The following is a 21,601-nucleotide window of genomic DNA, read 5'->3' on the forward strand; positions in this document are numbered from 1 at the left end:
TTTTTACTACTTCAATAATTTCCTGTTGTTTCTCAAGTAGTGAAAAACCTTACAGACTTCTCTGGTTTTGTGAGCAGACTTTTTGATCTTTGAGGGCTGATATTTGGATCTGTGTCCTGCTGCATACAATTCCCCCACCCCTCATCACTCAGGTTATGTGTTTCTGGCTTTCTGTGCCTTTCCTTCCCCTAAGGAAGCCTTGTTGCTTGTATATCGCTGCAGGGCTCCACCTCATTCCAGTTTCCAGACAGACTTTCTATCTGCTGTCTAGCCTAGTCATTTTAATAAAAGATATATCACCTTTACAGAAAACTGGAGAGAATCCCAAGCTGCATACAACTACTGAACAAATCCATAAGAGAATTTCAAATTCTGTTACTTTTTGTTTTAAAGAAAGCAGATGCTGTGCTATTCTCTATGGACTGTTCCACGCTGTAAATAACTGCATACCTTCACCATACTAGTTATTCCTGCAACTAAAGCAGTGAAAGCAACTCAGTCATGGTTTGAGCTTAAAACATACTAAAATTAAATAAGCAAATTTACAAATGCAGTAAGTTCAGCTTGAGGTTCCTGGAGTAGATGCAATTAAAGGGATTATTTTATATGGTTACAGAAGAGCTTAATGAATAAATAAGCATACAGCCTCCCGATAATTTGTTACTGATCCAAGTAATGCTATTAGTTAAAGCAAAATAGAGGAAAACATTATTCTTACTCAAGTTACAGTACCAACAATTTAATTCATAAATATACTACAGAAATAATAATTAATATTATTGTTAAAGTTATTAAAATTATAAAAGCTTCCTAGTTTTTCTTCACGTTGTTATAATCATCCTTCCAGTCCTACCCTGAGACTTGTGGTTGACAGTGCTAATTTTCCTCAATAAAAAATAAAAAATTGTGAAGAAGAGTTCAATGAAAAATAAAAATAGCTCAAGCTAACATATTTAAATGAAACATAACTCATACTATGTTTCCTTCCCTACCTCGATTAGGTTGATGTCTATTCTGTATTGCAGGCAGTTTACAGGCTTTTTTTTTTTTCCCCCATTGGTTTGACTATTAGACTATTGACTGATAGAAGTGATCAGATTGATTAGATTGGTGATTAGATGTTAGTGTTTAGATACAGAGTTATAAAGCCACCTCCTTCAATCCCTAATAAGATAAAAAGGTAATAACTTTTCAGCATTTGCCATACAGGGGTGCTCATTGCTAAGAAACAAATTTAGGTAGTTACGTAATGACAAAGGATCTTGTAATCCTGAAACAAGCTGAAATTACCTCCTACCAAGGCAACTCCTGATTAAGTCCTGAGAGAGTTCTGCACTGCTGGATCAATACAGAGCCTTTGTAAATAACAGTGAAATTGTACTCACTGGGTTACAATTCCCGCTTGAAGGATAGCAGGGTCCTAGTGCTTAATGTTTCCATGTTCTCACACTGTTTTCTAACAACTCATAAGGAGAACACTGCATGGGCACTTCAGCATAGGACAGTGGATATTTTCATTTCACTAATGATTTCTACAGCTGATCTAATTAAAATTTGAATAGATATGAATAGAAACAGGACCGGATTGTAGTTCCCTTTCTGAATAAGCATATTGATTGTTACTTAAACCCTTTATATTTAGTAGTGAAATTTATTTTTATATGCACAGAGATCAAGTAAGCGCTGAAGAATAAATTCTAGGAAATCACAATATTTTACATTTAAGCAGTGCTTGATACCTTGTTGATACTTGTTTGAAGCCCTGTGCTTCTGCTGAAATATTCCCGTATTCATTCTTTGCTGTAAGGCTTTGTGACTAATCTGAACTGAAGCTGGACACATTTCTCAGTCGTTTTAAAGATTTATGGAGGTATCCTATAATCATGTATATGTTATTCTCATTTATCCAAAGAAGAAATCAACAAGATTTCATTACAAAAGTAAAACATAATTGTGCAGTAGAACCATTATTTTTAGTGGCACTCTCTCTCTCTTCACTCTTTTTTCCTTTATTATTATTATTATTATTATTATTATTATAAGTCTGTTGTGGCTTAATGGTCTTATTCCTGAGAATTTTGCAGATGAGAATTCATCTGAATCACTTATGCTAATGGCATCATAGCTGAGGTAGATTCAGATCAGTAAAATTCTGAGAAATGAAACCACAAATTACACTATTATTTGTCAGTGAATCAGAATTTCTAATTACAAAGTATGTATGTAGTTAGTACTGATGGAATATTATCCTTCTACACAATTGTTTGTGGATGTTGTTGTTATTTTTATGACTAACACTACTGCACGTTTTCCTCTACAAGATTTTATCATATAATGCTAAAATTTTTGCCATTAATAATCATAAACGGATTCTTTCTTGTAGTTTGCCTATTCAATGGAAGTAATCTTGAATGGCGGATCATCTTATTTTCTCTATTATTTTATTTTATTCTCTTTTGTGAGTAAAATCCAAACAAGGGAAGAAGGTTGTTTTTTTTGTTGTTGGGTTTTTTAGTTTTGTTTTGTTTTGTTTTCATGTCTTACTATGTGCTTTTGGTGAATTGAATATCTTGTGTCATCTCATTACTTAGTTAAAAAGAAGTACTGGCATAAATCAGTCAAATACCAGTTCATAATTTCTAAAAGTTTTATGAAGCTTGCGAGAATACATCTTTTCTGATATTATACATGCTGTTAGAAAACTGCATAGAACTTCTACAATTTTCAGTCTGAGCTCTTTAAAAGTAGCTGCTATATCTGCAGATGAACAGAAAATCAGAACAATTTCTTTTTTTTCAAGATTCTTTTTTGGTGACTTCCCTGGTGTTACACTATAGATCTGAAAGCAGTAGGCTCTTCATTAATGTCATCCTTGTGGAGAACCAAATTCCTAACCAATTCAGGAATTTGCAGCATGCTGAAATATGTATTAAATGAGCTGCAGTTCTAAAAGAAACACTGAAAAAATCACTGAATTCCAAGACACTACTGTAACATTATTCTGATTCACTGGACATTAAGGCAAATACACATAGCAATACTCTGGAATTTTCTACTGTCTCCAACAGGTGCATGGATAGAATACATTTACCTGAAGAGAATGGGGAAATATTGTGAATATGCCATCCATAATCCAGAAGGGAGCTTCCATCAGCTTCTACACGATGATGGCTGTTGTGACTAACAGCCGTTTCTCATCATCAAAGGTAGATTTTCAGACTAGGAATTTTGGTCACATATTTAATCGACTTCTAGAATTTTATCATCATTCAGTATCAGCATGTCAGCTTGCAAAAGGTCTTGTCTTTCATGCTGCTTCAAGGAACAGTTTCATGCACAATCTGCTTAAATTTCACATATAAAAAACATCAATCTGAATTACTTGTTATGAAGATTTCCTCATGTGTATCCATCAACACAACCTGAAATCAGAAAGCTTCCTAAAAAAATTGTGATTCTTGAAATTCCAAAGGTGATTCTTTTAATCAAGATTTGTTTACATTTAGTGATGCATACACAGAGCACAACTAAGACAACACAATGTTCTTGCTTTGGCAATTATTACTCTTTGTTCCGGAAAAGGAAGAACTGTACATAAAATTAAAATAGATTCCCTTTTTTGTTTTTCTCCTTTTTTATTCTTTTTTTTTTACCCCTTTATTCAACTATGTACATCTGCAGCAGCTCACTTGGAGGATCTTGAGAAACTCCTGTAGTTTTTACTGAAGTTATATATTCCCACATTGACTATTCTTGATTATGTTTCACCATGTTTTATAAAGGAAACAACACTCTGAAATCTAAGCCACTGTTTCTTCATTTTTTCTGTTGTTAACACGTGCAGTCTGTATCCAGAATAGCACTAAATTACACAGGATGTCAGAAGACATAATTGACAAAACTGACCTGTGGTGGCATAACTATTGGGAGTAATGGCACTTCGATCACAAATAAATCTTAAACATTAGGGAAAAAAAAAACAACAACACAACAGAAAAGAGTTTCAATATATCCAGATTTTAAATGCAGGGTTGTTTTTTATGTCAGTCTTGCACTTGGACTTCAAGGCAGGAGTACTTTATCAGCCAAACCATGAAGTCTAAGAGGGAATATAATTGACACAAAGTCACAGTTGCTTTAATGGTCAAAGTGACATTATCTAAAACCAGCTACAGACAAGTCACCACTTTCTGCATCTGTTCTCACCTTCCACTTTTGCTTTCAGCCAGCTCCAAATGCATGTTTTGGCTGTCATACAACTTCATCTCATTTGGTACTACAGTTCCTCAGTGAGAGATGGAGAAATGGTTGATAAATCAAATTCAACTGCTAACTGCAGCATTCACCTCTTCTCAATTACAGCTTTCTATAATTCAAAAAGAATAACAGTCTGAGCATCATTATCAGCTAGTTCTCCCCTCCTGAGAAATTACGCTTTTTAAACTACAGCACCAATGGGATTGTACAGATTTAACCCTCCATGATATCAGCCTAGGTTATTCTGTCCAAGAAGCTGTTCATGTAACTTGCAGGTGTTATACTCACACCTCACTATTCTGTCATTTCCGGAAAGCTACATTCCTCTTCAGCATGTGGAACCCTTGAAATACATGGTTATCATCACTCTGATACCACCTTGGGAGCTCTAGGACATGGTTTTGGAGCTGTGTGCTGTCCAGACAGGTCAGCATTAGCTAGTCCAGAAGTGGGAAATATTCATGTGTGAAACTGAAATCATGTCAGAAGTACAGGAAGAGCTTAACAGAAAAAGTCCTGTAATAGAACATGTACAGCATTATAAATTCTTGTCATAAAATAAAAATTATTTACTTTTATAGAATCTATACTTAATCTCAAGCAATGAGATAGCACTCATAGCACTCATTTTTTAATTATTGTTTTGCAAGTCAGAATATTGAAATTGTAGAAAAATCTTCCTTTTTTTTTTTCGTTTGTTTTGTTTTGTAGTTAAATGTTGCTGTTATTTATAATTTTACTGTATGGAACAATCTTGTTCAATTTTGTTTTCTTTGATAGTGACAAAAGACTAGACTGCTATCAGTACTTGAAATACCAAAGGTTGTTTTTTTCTTTGAAACATTATATTTTAAGTTAGGAGTTTTATATGGATAGAATTATAGAATCATATGATCACCAAGGTTGGAAAAGACCCCTGAGATCATCTAGTCCAACCATCCACCTACCAACAATATTTCCCCGCTAAACCTCATCCCTTAGTACAACTTGTCAACATTTCTTGAACACCTACATGGACAGTGACTCAACCACCTCCCTGGGCAGCCCATTCCAGCGCCAGACCACTCTTTTGAAGAAATTTTTCCTAATATCCAACCTGAATCTCCCCTGGTTCAACTTGAGGCCATTCCCTCTAGTACTGTCACTAGTTACTCAGGAGAAGAGTCTGACCCCCACCTTTCCACAACTTCTTTCAGGTAGTTGTAAAGAGCTGTAAACTCACAGAGCCAGCTACATGTGAGTAAAAATTTGTCAAAGCCTGCACTGAAGATAAAACTTTTAATGACTCTTAGAAAATTATTTGATTAACAGTTATGTTGGGAAATATTTTGATTTTTATTGGGATTTCCAAAATGCTGTAAAAAAAGTAACTTCTAAACACTTTGTTTTTCTGTAGCATTTGCGAGACGCGCAATGATCTGTTTACTGAAATAATTCTTCTCGTGCCTTTAAGTGTAAGTGCCTTCTAATGTACGTGTTCGTGGATTTAGAACTGTGTTGGTCATGTATGTTTTTTCAGACTTCACTGATTATTCATAATCTGCAGTTGTACAGAGTAATTCAGTGAGTCAGCAGAAGTCACGAGTGTTGAACCACATGGACTGTTTTGGCTGTCCACATTTTTGTTTTGTCTATTTTGTGCATTCTTTAATACTACTAAGCAATAAAACCATGTTCAGTTTAGCAGAACAAGAACACATTGTAATACATATTTTAAATCTCTTCCACTATGGTATTTGAAATGGAAAAAATAGAATATCACCATTCTGTAAGTGTCCGTATTCATTTCAGGCAGATTTGAGAGTAATTAACATTATCAATTTACAGAGATTATGTCTATGTTTTGAGTTCTCATCTATACTATTTCTCCAGCCTATACTACTTCTCCAGCGAGGATGCGGTGTACTTCATGTTCCTATGTGTGATTCCTCTTCCTTTTCCAGTTCTGGTCTGCTACTGTGAGAGAAATGGTGCTAATGTGTGCTGTCCGTACTCACTGCTGGAGGAATTAAACCTTGGAAAGATTTTACCAAGGGATTTCAAGTTCTGATTGGCACAATGTCCAAGATTAGGGCTGTCCCCGTTTCGCATTTTGTATTTGCAGCTCCAAGTTATATAAAAAGACTGACATTATGGATGAAAGCAGATTACTTCTTTCTCAGCATATTTTAATTTTGATAGTGCCATTTACAAGATCAGGAAAATATAGCGTGGTTTCAGTTTTTGCTTCATGGTAAAGTTGTGCGTTATATTTTTTCCCATCTTCTTCACTGCTCTTCAAAGGAGTCCAAAGCAGTCAACTTCTGTCACTTTGCTCCATTCTTTCCAAGCTGTGCTTCAGTGTGTTTGTGTTGTTACTGTACCTGTTTATAGTATCCCAGTACGTACTTCATTTATTTACCCAGATGCCTATTAGCCAACTTACTTTGTAGAATGATGAAATACAGACACAGTGGTGTTTTTGAAGTCTGTGCGGAAAATGATCATATTTTCTAGCATTTCTAATAGGCATGCATTTCCCTTCAGGATAGTCTGGGAATCATCCTTAGACATAGACAACTATTTCTATTTATTTATTTGTTTGTTTGTTTATTTGAGAATTTTCTTGGAATATATTTGCATTCACATCTCATATATTTTTGTTTGTCAGGAATGTTTGCTCAACAATGTATTTTAGTGAAGTACAGAATAATGAATGGAATTGTATCAATTAGTCTTGATTCTTTGAAGTGCTGTAGTAAGGCACCTGCAGGATAGGACCAGGAACAACTGCCTATGAAGTAATCAGAGGAATATACACATTCTATGGACTGCAGCAAAAAAATATCACATATTTTGCATTATTTTATGAACAATTTCAAGGAGGTCATTCTCAGACAATTTTGAAAAACTAGAGATTAATTGTTAAATATTGATATTTTATGAATCATCTGGGCCAGATTATTTTATTGCCTATAATTGTTACACATTTTATTCATTTTTGTGGACTTTGAATGAAAATATCTCATTGGTTTTGAAATCAACTGAATCAACTCATAAATCTGTCTGAAAATGCTTGTTAGTAAATATTTGGTGATAGTGAGAGTAGATATTGTGATTGTAATCTTCTTCCATTCAGAGTATTGATTATATTTTGGTTTTCTTTTTCCCTAGAGAGATAAAAAATTATTTTCCCTGAGACTTACTATTTTTCAGTCATTCGTGTTTGAATAAAATATGTTTTCTCATACATGCATACATACAACTTCAGAAAGGTACTCTGGGTAAATGTCTATGTAGCAAAATATTTGGAGTATTTTCCAGCAGTAGAAAATAATGAGATAAAACAAGAAGGAGAATCTTTTTGTGATCTCCATTTAGAGATCTTTGTGATTTTTTTTTTCTTTTCTTAACATCAATTAACACTCATATCTCTGCTTTAGAATGTATAGAGTCAATTATTGTAAATGTATTTTATAGTGATTTATATCTATATCTATAGACCAGGGGAGCCTGGTCTGGTGGTTGGTGACCCCCCACATAGCAGGGGGGTTGAAACTAGATGATCATTGTGGTCCTTTTCAACCCAGGCCATTCTATGATTCTGTATAGTGATTTTCAGTACTTGGTACTAGTGTTGAACTGTAAAAAATGTCCTTTTGATGTCCCGAAAGTAGCACTGTTTCTTTGAATCATTGTTACACGTTGTTTCAGTGTATATCTTTTCACAACTTAAACTTTGGCTTCTTTGAGAAATACTTCTAGCTAAGTTAAAATCAGAAATAAATTGGCCAAAGTACATGTAATATGTAATAAGGAAATAATCATTAGATAAATTATATTGTGCTTGTAAATATAGGTATATCAGAGATTAGAAAATTGTTGTGGCTTTTTTTGTTTGTTTTAAAGAAATTGCATTTTAGTTATTCCAGGAAATCCTCTTCCCGCAGTTTATTACTTTCAGCACTGCAGTACTTTAGCATGTTTAGTAGTAACTTCATAATTTGTTTCTTCCTTGTTTTAAATGTATAATGAAAACAGAATGTTCAGCATTAGAAATTTTGTAAGAGAGAGCTGGACTTATTAATGGTTACCAATCCAAAGTAATTTAGATTTTCTCCTGCATTATGTTTTCATAGCCATGTGTCTGTACTGTGAGATTTTCACAGGAAATAAAATTCAGTGTTCATGGAGTCCGATGCTCTTTTCCTTCTTAGAAATCTGATATAAAGAATACTGTATATGACTGCTTTATTTTGAATATTAGTATTCTTAAGTGTATGCATATTTTTCTGCATTCACTGACAAAACAATTTGTGTAAGGTCATGAATATATGTAGTTATAGAATTGGACATTAAATTTCTTTTCTCTCCCTTTTCCACTTTTCTCAGTAATGAAGGTAGGTATATATCACTATTTTTATCAACCTTTTTTTTTTCTTAAATGAAATAAAAATGAAACAAAGAAGTAAAGTTTCCCAATACTATGGAACAAGTAATTTGTAGAACCAGATTAAAAATAACTTTATTTTTTTCTCTCAGGTATACTGCTCCATGGAAGTTGAAGTGCAAATGACTGGATTTTTTTTTAACTGTTTTCCCTCCTCTTTTATAGTCTTGAAGGTCAAATAGGTTTGGGTTAGGGGATTGGGATATTATTTTTATCAAGTCGATGAATATAAAAATTATTTTCTAGAAAAAGTAGAGCTAGTATTATTTGTTGTAAAAATTATTTTCTAGAAAAAGGAGATAGTATTCATTTTTATCTCCTTCCTTCTTCCTTGCAATGATATAAAAATGAAATCCAGAAATTCAATTTACATTTTTGAATCGTGTTTTTAACAATTCTAAGCTTCTGACAAGAAAATATGAGTAACGCAAATTAGAAGTCTGTGACTGGATTTGTATTTTGATCATTGTTTCGTGGGGTCTCAGGGGCATTTTAAGAGCAGAAGTGATAATGCCAACTGTTATATGAGACATGATTTTACACATAGTATTTTCATTAACCGCATCATCATAGCAAAATGAATGAGGTCATAAACAGGCTTTCAGTATGTCATTCACCGTGCCATTTGATAATTTTTGTGATTTACCTTGACTGTGTTCCTTTAAGCATGTACTTATTCCCATGATTATAGTGCGTAGAAGTAGAACAGCATCTTTTCTCTATATTTTTAATTCATTTGTCAAATTTTGAAATTGCCTATCTGTCAGTAATAGTTTCACCTCAGGTGAAGAAATGCTTTCAGTCATACTATATCAATCGTGTTTAATATATAAAGCATATATAAATATACACACCTGTATAAAACCTTTCTTTTTCCTAAATCAATGTAAACAGAGCCCAGATGGCCGTATAGAAGTCAAAGGGCAGCATGGAAAATCGTCACTGCATATTAAAGATGTGAAGTTGTCAGATTCAGGGAGATATGACTGTGAAGCTGCAAGTAGAATTGGTGGGCACCAAAAGAGCATGTACCTTGATATTGAATGTAAGTTCCCATATTTTGTTTTCTCTTTAAAAATTGTTCTAAAAAACAAAAGTACATTCTTAATGGAAGGTCATTTTTTCCTTGATGTTTAAACTTGCATAATTTAAGAAAGTATGTACTTCTGTAGTCAGTGATAATGAATTCTGTGGAGGAATCTTTGCTTTATTGAAGTTTACATGACTCTTTGTCAGGGATTTAAATGCAACAGGGTTTCATCTCATATCATATTCTAATGGTCCTAGCTACTTAATTAATGCCAAATTTCAAGTCTTTGGGCTAGGGGAGACTGCTGTGGGGGCAAAGTATTCAGTAAGGACTGATTTGAGCAGCAGCTGAGGCTGGAGCTTAAACACTCTTTGGTTTCGTTTTGTTTGGTTTGGTTTGGTTTTGTAGCTCTTTTAATCCCCTAAAAGTATCCCTTTGTTACATCTCCTCATGGAGTTCAAGGTTTGTGACAATTTTACTTACACACAGTGCTTTGTGGACAGAGCATTTCATTCAAAACTTTTGTCTAGGCAGTAAGTAAGATATACTTTTGCTTAGAGAAGAGTCTGATGTTTTAGAAGCCATCAGAGGGTTTTTATTTTCAAATACAGGAAAATACGGTGGAAAATTGTAGCTTAAAACACCTTTTTGTTCAAACTTCTGAAGCAAAAGTTCTGTATCTATGATACAGAGATCAGTAATGATTGCAGACTATCAAATGATGGATTTCTGGAAGGGTTCTGAAAGTTACTTCAGTATACTGTTGCATTTCCATTATTTTTTTAATGTTTATATAGGAAAGAAATCTGAAAGAAAAACAAGAATTTTTCTACATTGAAATTGGATGTTAGGAATGCAGCTCAGATGTCATAGAAGAAGTAATTACAATTGCTTTAACATAACCGCTTTAAAAAAAAGATATTTGAAGGAATTTGAAATTTGCAAAACATTATTACTCTTTTAGAAGCATGTGAGTTTAAAATACTGACTCAGGACTTTCTGGTGCACTGATAATTATTTATATTTTATGTATTCAGGGGAAAAATTCTTTATTAGATAAAAATGAAAGTTCATTGAAGCTCCTTTAAAATTTCTGTACCGTTCTAGATCACATCTTACGCTACACGTAAAATGACATAAATCATATTGTTTGATTAATTTTATGTAGCCATTATGACTTAAAATTTAATATTGTTGTGGTTTTGTGGTTTTTTTTGTATTCACAAGGGAGTTATAGAATGTATTATATTTTATGAAACATTGGCAACAGAAAATGAAGAACTCATTAGAAACACAGAATTCATATCAAAGGCCACAACAAAATTTCTGTGTTTATACACTTAATGACATCTTTCAGGGTGAAATTTTTGAAGAAAATGCTATTAATTTAAATATTCCAATATGTTCCAATTGAATTAATGTGACTAGTATGACACGCTTAATTTGCTGTATGTATAGAAGCAATCTATGTGTGAAGATAGATTAGCATACTGTTTTGATTCTGAGTTTATGCCTTAGTACAAACACTTTTTGACACAACTTAAAACATTGCAGTTTAGAAATCTGATAAAAACAGTTTTTAAAATAACATAGATGTATTATTCTATCATCAGAGAGATTATTCATTGTGATGATTATTTTTGATGTATAACACAAGATTTTTATTTAATCTAGTGTAAAATGAAATTTATAGAACTGGAATCTCCAGTTTTGAAAACTTGAACTGACACTGAAGTTTAAGCCAAATAATGTGGTTTTTTTCTAGCGCAGGTGTTCTTTGAATACCAAAAATAGAAACATTTTCATATCCAATCAGTGTGGAGTAATTTTATAATGCAGTGCTAGTGTATTTGAGGAGATACAATGTAAGTCTGGCTCTGTTGGCATTCTGACTAACCCCTTAGAGCAGTTTTAAATTTGTGTTCAAAATAACTTTGCATCAGTGTGTGAACTGCAACTGTAGGTTGCTTGTCTTACCCAGGCAAAAAGAACAACTTGTCTAATGGAAAAGACTTCTGCCCTTTAAAATAGTGTCCTCAGAGGACAGGATCTTCATTCTGGCCTCATCCTCCATCAGTCTCATTCCTGTCATAACCTTCTGTGATGAAACAGTCTTATCAAGTGATCTGTCAGAAGATGATTCTTATCACTTTTTCCCCATAGTTTTTTGTTCCCAAAAATAGCAGAGTGCTTTTCTCAAAGTGCTTTTTCCCCCTGTTTTGTGTGTGTTTATTTTGTTTTGTAGTAAGTGCCATAATTACCTTTCATTCATTATTTCCTTTTATAATTAGCAAGTTAGAAACTTTCAGCAAAAGTTACATGTTCAAAAACTAAATAACTGATTGGTCTTCACAGCAAAAATGGGAAAAGAGGGGAATTTTTTGAGATTCTGTGAAGTTGATATTGAATAAATGATTTGACCTTCTTTCTATTGTTGATCTTTTTTTCAGTATATTGTTTATATGAACATTGCTATCAGGTTTGCTTTTTTTTTTTAATATTCATTTACAAAATTACAGATATGAAAAATAATGTAATTTCTATTTCATTGATTTTGGTTTTCTTCTCTTCAGACTGAATTTTGAGATCAATTTTTTTTCAGGTTCACTCTTTGCATAATCACTAGTAGACCATTTTATCAGAATTTTTATTATTTTAATAATATTCTTGTATAAATTTCAGTATTTTAAAATTAAAACATAAATAAAGAACTGAGGCCTATTTGTACATAGTGTTCCGTAGCTCCCAGACATGAATAACTGATGCACCTAATGTTACTCCATAATATCAGTAGTCTTCTTTATATGTTTTTAAGGCATTTGGTAGTTTTTGTTGTCAGGAGGGAAGGCATGTTCTTGGCACATTCTCAAACGACAGTGCAGTTAAACAGCCCTAATGGAGACACAAAGTGCCCTGGTATCACTGTCTCATCCTTTACTTACTGTCCTCTGTCAGAGATTTAAACTGACAGTGGGATTGCACAGAATTTCTATACTTTATCCTTGTTCTCTGTTGAGGTTATTTTTGATGATAAGAGTAGTTCTCCAGGACAGAAGGAGATTATCAGGTTTGATACCATCTGGGTGCAGTTAACCCTGCCTTTTATCTGAAGTAAATGCTAGACAGCCATAAATTGTTTGGAGCCCATAGGCACTTCAATGATTTCTCCCTACAAAGTCATCTTTGTGTTCAGTTCTCTTTGGTTTTCCTTATATTTAATATGTAAAAAAACAAGTACATGAAAAATAAGATATCATTCTTAATATGGTTCATTAATGAATATAATCAACTGCAAATTTTGATTATACATATTAAGCTGAGTATTGGGTGTTATTAAATTAATCATAATTACTACTGCCAATAATAATAATAATTGAATCAACTAATTTTTAAAAAATTAGATATAGCAGAAAGTACTCTAAAGGTGGGGTTTTCAAAAGGACCTAAGGAGATAAAATGTATAAATCCCAGTGAATTACAAAGTGATTTGGACATACAAATCAGGTGCCTTTGCAAGTCACAGTTTTCAGTACAAATGTTTGCATTTCTATGTGGTACTGTTGTGGTTTTAGCTGAGATATGTTTATTCTGAAAATATACACTTGGGATATAAGGGAGTCTTAAAAATCCCAATATAGATCTGATTAAAAGAAGAAAATTTTTGCTGAGAGAACACATTATTTCTTGGGTGTTTTTCTATGAGTTATTCACAGCAGTGATTAGCATTAGAGAATGAAAATGCATAATTTTGACATATTAGATATGATGGGTAATCTATCTTCAGATATTATTCTCAATAAGCATGCATTACTAATTTGGAAAGGATTTAAACAATCCAGTAATGATTAACAGACTATGACTCCTACAAGCGGTTCTCTTCGTTGTGTTTCAACTGTCATTAACACAATCAGAAATATTCAAACCACTTAATTGTTTACACCTAGGAGCAGGCATGTGCATGCTACAGTAATACACATGTATATCCAATCACTTTATATTACCAAAGGGAATTGCAAGTTCCTTTGGAGAATACATCTCTTACCAGCAATTACATGTTTTCGCATCACTCAGTTCCATTTGAAATTCTCCATTCTGCAGTTATTAGATATGCTGTAAGATCCAACCTCATGGTAAGCTAGTGTTGTGGATAATAGACTATCAATCACAAACATATTACATTTGGTAATACAGTACATTTTTATATGAGACCAGCCACATGAGTGGTTGAAAAATATGATTTCTTAGAAAACAATTTCTGGAAAACATTTAAGTAATTAATAATTTCATCCATAAATGAGAAGATTTGCTTACTACTGTTCTTTTTGTCCACAGCTGAAATTTGTAGTTTTATTCCTTATTACATACCAACATTTTTTCAATTACACAAAAAAAAAATAAATGTGTAGCAGTGCAGAATACTATTTATCAGTAAATTAACTTTTGCAGTATTTATTATTTTACACTACTGCTTATTAAAAAGTTTTTTTTTTTTCTTCTCAACTCGAAATCAACCTCTTTACTGTTAAATTAATCGATTTTTGCTTTCTAAATAGGTTAACCTTTTAGGCCTTTGTTATGTTAGTCAGTTGCACTGCAGTTATTTCAGATGCTTTCGATTCTTGCTATTTAATTTATACCTTTGCAAAAAACACATTTTTTGCAAAAAAACAATTACTTAAAAGCAGACTGAATAAGTTGAGCCACAAATTCTACCTTACTTCAAAGAAGGAAGGTTTTGAATTAATGAAAATAACATTACTGATTACTGATTCCAAATAGAATTCCAGGTATGTACTGACACTATAAATTCTACAAATATGATCAGTGTAGGAACAGCCCATTACTACTCATGTAGTCACCAAATGTTTGAAGTTGGATGGGATTGCCTCTTGTCCTGTCACTGGCACCATTGAAAAGAACCTGATTCCATCTACTTAAACCGTCCTTTTGGATATTTGTGTGCACTGATGAGATCTCCACTGAACCTTCTTCAGACTCAGCAGTCCCAGCTCTTGGGGACTCCGTTACCACATATGAATGATTATGATCTAGTTAGCCGCATCTTGTTAGCACTGCCTGAGAACAATGCTGGTAAATATATTTGACCTAAGAAAAAGTAAATATTACCAAAAGCAACGAAGTCAAACAAAATACTGAAATATTCTGGAAGATTTTGCATCTTTTCTAAGATATTTGTGGTTTTAGTTACATTTCTTCTTGTTAAATTTACAGCTCAAATGAGAAAAGAAAGATGGTTGAGATCAATTGTTAGCATCATGACATATATACTGTTATTATAGCATAAGTTTAGGGCTCAGGAGTGACACTGGTTAAGACAACTTTTCCTTGTCTACCTTTTGTTCATACATAGAAATAAATTTGGTATTCTGTTTCAGTAATTTAAAGGGAATCAAATAATTAAATGAGCAAGAATGAGGATTGTTGCATAAAGTCACTTGGCAAAAAACATTTTACCAAGACTGCCTGTACTGGAACATAGATGAATGCAGCTTTGTTTTCTCTTTCTCATTCTGCCACAATAAATGTAAAATGATAATTTCTTCATCTATGCAATAAATCAACCTATTACTTAAACCAGTAATTTCCATTTTTAAAGATTTTTGACCTATGTATGCCTACAACTTGTTAAAATACTACGTTCACGTCAAGAATATCTCTAATTTTTTTTTCCAAATGCAGCTCTGTATTACATGGTCTCGTTGACATTACAGCGTGCTTGATGTCATTTTAAGTAGATTTTTAATACCTTGTTGGCTTGAATAAAGTATTTTGAATTTTATTCTGTTTCTTTTCAGATTTAGTAGTTTCATTCATGTTTACATAAACATCTTTACTTGCCATCATTATTTTTCATGTATTCAACTGTGTAAGTAAAGATTTAAAATATATATATATATATATATTTAATATTTCTTTCATCCTCATTTTGCTTCACGAGTTTTTCTTGTAGGGCTAAAAATGTAAAATAAGTGATAGCAAGGACTGAAATTTTAAACTGTAGTTTTCATAATTTGAAAATTTAATAGAATTTTGCAAGTAATTTTTTCCTAGATAAAATCTTTCTTTTTTTGTGCTCAGAGGATCTTGAAGTGATTGAAACATCTACAAATGTATCATCTACCTGGTATGGATCTCACCACAGAACTTACCCCTGACCTGCTTTTTCTTCACACACTGGGAGCATAGGGCTAAATTAGGGAGGGAAACAACAGGTGAGTTTGAGAAACCTCTACTGAAGGTCTGTGGGTTTATAGGTATAGGCTTAGGAAAATCAACCTGTTGGAAGCTGAGTTGGATTTACAAGGTAGTTTCAGCAGTGCTATTATTATTTTTAAGCTGTTCCTAAAACTTTCATGGAGATTACTGTTCTTTTCTGGACAACACTGACTGTAAAGTGAAGGGATCCAAAGGCTGAATCCCTGTTCCATATAGGAACAACTATTATGGTTTTGGGAATATGGAATGGAAAGGGAAAGCAAGGGAGAGGGGAGGGAAGGGAATAGAGGAAAGAGATGAACAAGAGTTGTGTTGTGGATCTAAGGATGACAGGGAAGTACAGAAGGTAAAGACATGAAGCTGAATTTTGTTCTTAAAAGTATGAAAAGTAGGATAGGAGTAGACATGGAGTCAGAATCCTGGTTTGAGAAAGGCATTGCAGTTTTTTACTTCCAGCTGTGTGAGAATTGTGTAATCAGAAGTCTAAATTTCTCCAGTAATTCTATCCTGGAATGCATGTAGTGATTGAAATTTTGATGCCAACTGATGCTATCCAAAAATGATGTTTCAGTAATTGGCAGTATGTGAACATTTCTACTATTATGAGAGATCTGCAGAGGGGGAGAGATTCTGCTGTAATTGATATAGCTAGTGTACCTGGACATGTACTATCAGAAAATGGCCAACAGATGTATGTTTCCTTTAAACATCATATTAGCTTATATCACTGAACTACAATTTTATTGTCTTTTTTTCTCCATCTGATGGACATTCCCTTCGTGTTTTGACCCCATATGAATCTTTGAACACTAAAACTCTTGTACTCAAATAAACTCACACTGAAAGCACATAGTAGAATTCACAGCAGTCATTTGCAGGCAATGACTTCCCTTTATTTCTGGTTGTTGAATAAGAAATATGTAAATATCAGAGATACTTACAACTCATAAGATCACAGATTTTCAGAAACCATACATTAGTAAATCAGGAAGCTATGAATTCAGATTAAACTTAGTGAAATTAGACCAGCTGAAGATGTCAAAGTGCCACCTTGAAAACTGTATCTCAGCAGTAGCATAAATATTTTAGGCAGTTTTAGATGATTTTAAACAGGTTTATCCATTCACAGCATATTTTTCTACGAAACTGGTTTCTTTCTTTTTTTTTTTTTGTCTTTTAAGTGATGAACCAAATACTTTTTCATCATGCCAACTGAAATTCAGCAAAAATTACATTGAGATTTTGTGTGTCTGGCAGCACGAAGCACCAGAACTATGCAGACATTCATTACTCATAATTTGCTAACGTCTGATGGTACCATCATAAAAAACACACATTGCATCGAGCAGAAAGATACCTTATCTTCATTACAAATGATTTTGTGTCTATTTTTATGGAGATGAAGAAATCAGTGCGATGTTTGGGTTTAAAAATATAATGTCGTAGTTTAGGTGATCAGGGACTAGAACTTGGTTGTCCTTACTGGAGCACTCCTACTCTTTTATGAACTGTATAATTAGTAGATAGTCTATCTTACTACTATGTGTTTTATTGTATGCATTTGAAGAAGAACCAAAAGAGAAGGGGAAGGAAATCATTACTGAGGTCAAGGAAAACACTAGATTTGTTAAAGTATCAAGTTCTTGGTAATGGGAAATATATGCCAGTGTTAACAAAATAAGAGAGATATTTCCAAAAGTGTAGTACAGGAAGTCATTGAGCATCTTAGACCTGACAATCCATTATGTATTTTCACTGTGGGATTTTGGAAGATTAATTATTTGAGGAACAAATACCAAAAAGTTGAATAGCATATACTTTTAAATAAAGTGCAAATCTGATTCACTAGTTTGCTTTTATGGCTGTCTGGACACATGCACTGAATCAGTAATCTGCCTTATCCAATTATTTTTTTTCAACTCTGAACATACACCAGAACTGGATCTTTGAAGTTGTTAATTGAATTATTTTCTGGATGAGACAGATGATTTATTGATTTGTCTTGAATCACTGTTCTCAGACATTATACCTAATACGAATATCTACATGCCAGAAACAGTTTTCAGCATCTGCTTCTCTTACGCCATCTTTGTACACTGTTTATGAGTAACCACTCTTCCTAAATGTTGTGCTGTGCTGTCAGTTTCTTTCCCATTTAGGAAAATGACAAACTTGAACATAGCTGGTGCTGATTCCCTAATATTCTCAAGTGCCATTCTGAAGTTAGAATTGCTTACAGAATCCTACTCTAATAGAGGATTTTGTTTAATTTCATACCTATATGGCATAGTGTGTCTTCATTCTAAGCATATTTTTAATTTGGGTTACCTCATCTCTCCAAAATAATACTCCATGTTTCATCATTAAAGCTTATAAAGTACTTATATTTTTATTTTTAGTACAGTCATAAGATTTAAGTGTAATAAATATCTGTGACTCAGTTTTTATTAAATTTGTGAACTATTTTTTTTTTATGAAGGGCTTTCAATCTCATAGTTTTGTATTTATCCACTTAAAAGTCAAGTATGTTGTTTAAACTAGTAGTATTCAATGGACAAATGCTTAAAAAGAATGGTTAATTTATGAACAGCCCTGAACTGATTTGTTGGCTGGCACAAGTGAATCTTGAGTTACATATTTCTATTTTTTTTTTTTGTTGTTTCACCTTTCTCATGTATCTGGTTTTTTTTTCTTATTATACAGTACATGCATTGCATTTAAATATCCTACATCACTGTATGACATAGGATATTTATGTTACTCAGTTATTTTAAAAGACTGAAGACATTAGATTTTAAAGCATCAAATAGTCAGTGTTATGTTTTCAAAACTTTGAAGTGTTTCTTTTTCTGTTCACTGCCTTATGCTAAACATATTATGTGCTTCCCTTTGAAATACCAATTTTGTAACCATTTAAGCCTGCTATACTACAGTTAATGATGAAGAATGTACAAGAAGAGAAAGAAAAATCTCTCTATAAAACAATTATCTCCTTTCACTTCAGCATTTTTATTTTAAAAGAAATATTACATTATCTTCTATACATACTTTAATAATGATTTCCAGACCTTTTTCTTCGTATGAAACATCATTCCAATTATCTATTACTGACTAGTGAATTTAAGATGATTTGTCTGAATAAAACCATTAATGTTTCCTTTTCCCTTCATTGGATCTATTAACTAGTAGAGAAATTACTGAAAAGCCTTTTTTTTCCCCAAGGCTTTTAAGAGGGACAATGAAAAGCTCATTTTGTTTAGCAGTGCTTTACATTTGGGAGTTGTTGATTTTGGTATATCTTTATTTGAAGGACTTCTAGTAGTATTTGTGATTTTGAATGTTAAAACTGCTGTTAGTATGTGTAGTCATATATAAATCACAGCCCCAAACCCCTTGTAAATTATTCTTTTAAAACATAAACAGATACTGTACGCATCCAATAAATATGTATCTTGAGAAGATAGAGCAGTCTAAAATGAAAGTTCCTGTTCTCCTAAATGTATGTAGAGCAAGTGTGCAGTCCTTTTTTACCTGTAACACTTACATGTAATATAAATTGGCCAAATGTATACTTAAGACCACAGTAAGCATCAAATTATGCAATCTTACCTAGGAAGGAAAGTTGTTTGGGTTCCCACAGAGCATTATTACATCTTCCATGTTCATGCCATTGTTCATGGACAGAATGAACTTATCATGAGAAATTATGCATTATAGAGGGTAAAGCTTATCTAAAATCTGTTGTGTGGTAACCACATTTTGTGTCTCATGCACACTGTGATGAGATTTTATCCATACATTTGTCACATTCAGTACAAAAGTGTCTGCTAGGCAGAGATCAGTTCACGAAGTTTTCCTTCAAGTGACTTCTACTGCTAAATTATTTTCTAGAGGAAAAGGCAGGAGTTGGACTTTTGATATTCCAGCATTCCATACTTGAGTGTAAAACAGATATATGCAAAGGTTTGTTTTTTTCAGGGAGGTCTTATGTTTTGAAATGTCAAAACATCCAGAACACTTTTTAGTACTCTATTCTTTGCATGATGTTTAGATGCTGAATTATGTATTTTAAAGGTCTATGAGAATCAATGGGCAGTAGAATTTCTTGCTATAACACTTGAAAAAAAGGACAAGCTTCTGTGTCTTGTAAATAAAGCCATGGGAAGACATACTTTGTTTATTCAAAATACGTTGATTGTGTTGATCAGTATAGCAGACTTGATTTGTACTTGGAACTGATGACAGTTGTCTTGTAAAAGCCTGTAAGTATGCATGCACCAGCAGCATAGTAACACCAAAAAGTTTTGCAGAAAGGCAAACACATAAGGAAGTTGAAAACATGCACTACAGAAAGAAGAAAGCAGTTTTACACCGTTCCCAAAGATAAATTTTAAAGTTCAGTTAAATACGCTCTGTTCTGATCTTTGTTAGACTTCTAGAAATTTTCTAGCCTAAAGTTAAACTAATTGAGAAGACTAAAACAGCTTCCTGAGACAAAACAGGAAGCATTTAACGTTTCTTTATTAAAATATACATGTAAATATTTCAGGTATTAAAAAGAGATTTCATGACACCCATTATAATTGATGATTATCCTCAAGAATTGTGTTCGTTTCCCTAACTTTCAGTAATATAAAGAATACTCACTTAATACTCTTAAAATATAATGAGTGGGATTAAAATGAAAAGGATACTTCAAAATACTCAGTAGACAAAAAATACTGTTTTACCCAAGACATACGCAGAAAAGCAGGGGAAGAATTGCTCCCTTCTTCTCATTTTCTGGAGGCCATCGGGGTCTCCAGAAAACTGTGTAGAGTCGAAGATCCTTGTCACTGCAGGCACTGTGTTCTCAAAATTATAATTAGTTCGCAAACCAGACATTTTCTCTCTATCTGATTCAGTGTTTAGCTACATGTTTAACATAGCCATGTACAGCCAGATTTGCAAGGAAGATGCATGATTTTTTGATTTTCTGTAACTTTGTTTTTTTTTAAGGAACTGGTACGAAGATTATCTTAAATAGAAAGTGTATTCATGTACAATATTTTACCTGAAGTTGGTAGAATACATTGCAATATTTTAGGTATTCTTTTCGCTTTCATTTTTTTTTCTTCTAGGTTTATTCTCACTGCTAAGCATCTTTAGAAGGATTTGATAAGGTGAATGGTAATTCCAATAGAAAATTGGTGATAGATATTCTATGAACATTCATAGTGAATGTAATTTCTCCATGGCAAAAGTGGACACTATAAATTCAATCACTAAACAACTTATATAAGTTTCATAGTCCAATTACATTTGTCACACAAGGGTCTTACTGAAGAGTTTCTCATCCTTGGGAAGAAATAATCTTTGTCATTTCTGAAACACGTCTTTTAAGGGACTGATGTTGCCTAATATTAAATATAATTGATAGGTCTTCTCTTCCTGAGAATTTCATCTGAAACAATTTCAGCAGAGGAGGAGCATATGAAAATTAGGTCTCTAGAAACTCAAGATTGTATACTGCTGTTGTCATGGTGTCATGGTTAGTAATAAATTGAAACAGAATTCAATTAAACTTTCTAAAACGTTAATGTTTCAATAGGTTTATATAGCTTGTTTTACTGAAACAGTTAATGTATTCGTGTATTGCTTCTTTTTTT

General features: G+C 32.9%; 1 protein-coding gene across 1 annotated transcript in view; it reads left to right on the top strand.

Moving 5' to 3' along the window:
* The window catches only part of NCAM2 (neural cell adhesion molecule 2), a 130,183-nt gene that overhangs the window by 36,307 nt on the left and 72,275 nt on the right, over positions 1-21,601 (top strand). The window contains exon 8 of the mRNA XM_031555850.1: positions 9,581-9,731. Coding sequence (XP_031411710.1) covers positions 9,581-9,731 — 151 coding nt within the window. The remainder of the gene's footprint in view (positions 1-9,580; positions 9,732-21,601) is intronic.

This window comes from Meleagris gallopavo, chromosome 1 (genome assembly GCF_000146605.3).
Source record: "Meleagris gallopavo isolate NT-WF06-2002-E0010 breed Aviagen turkey brand Nicholas breeding stock chromosome 1, Turkey_5.1, whole genome shotgun sequence".
In the NCBI taxonomy this organism is placed as follows: domain Eukaryota; kingdom Metazoa; phylum Chordata; class Aves; order Galliformes; family Phasianidae; genus Meleagris; species Meleagris gallopavo.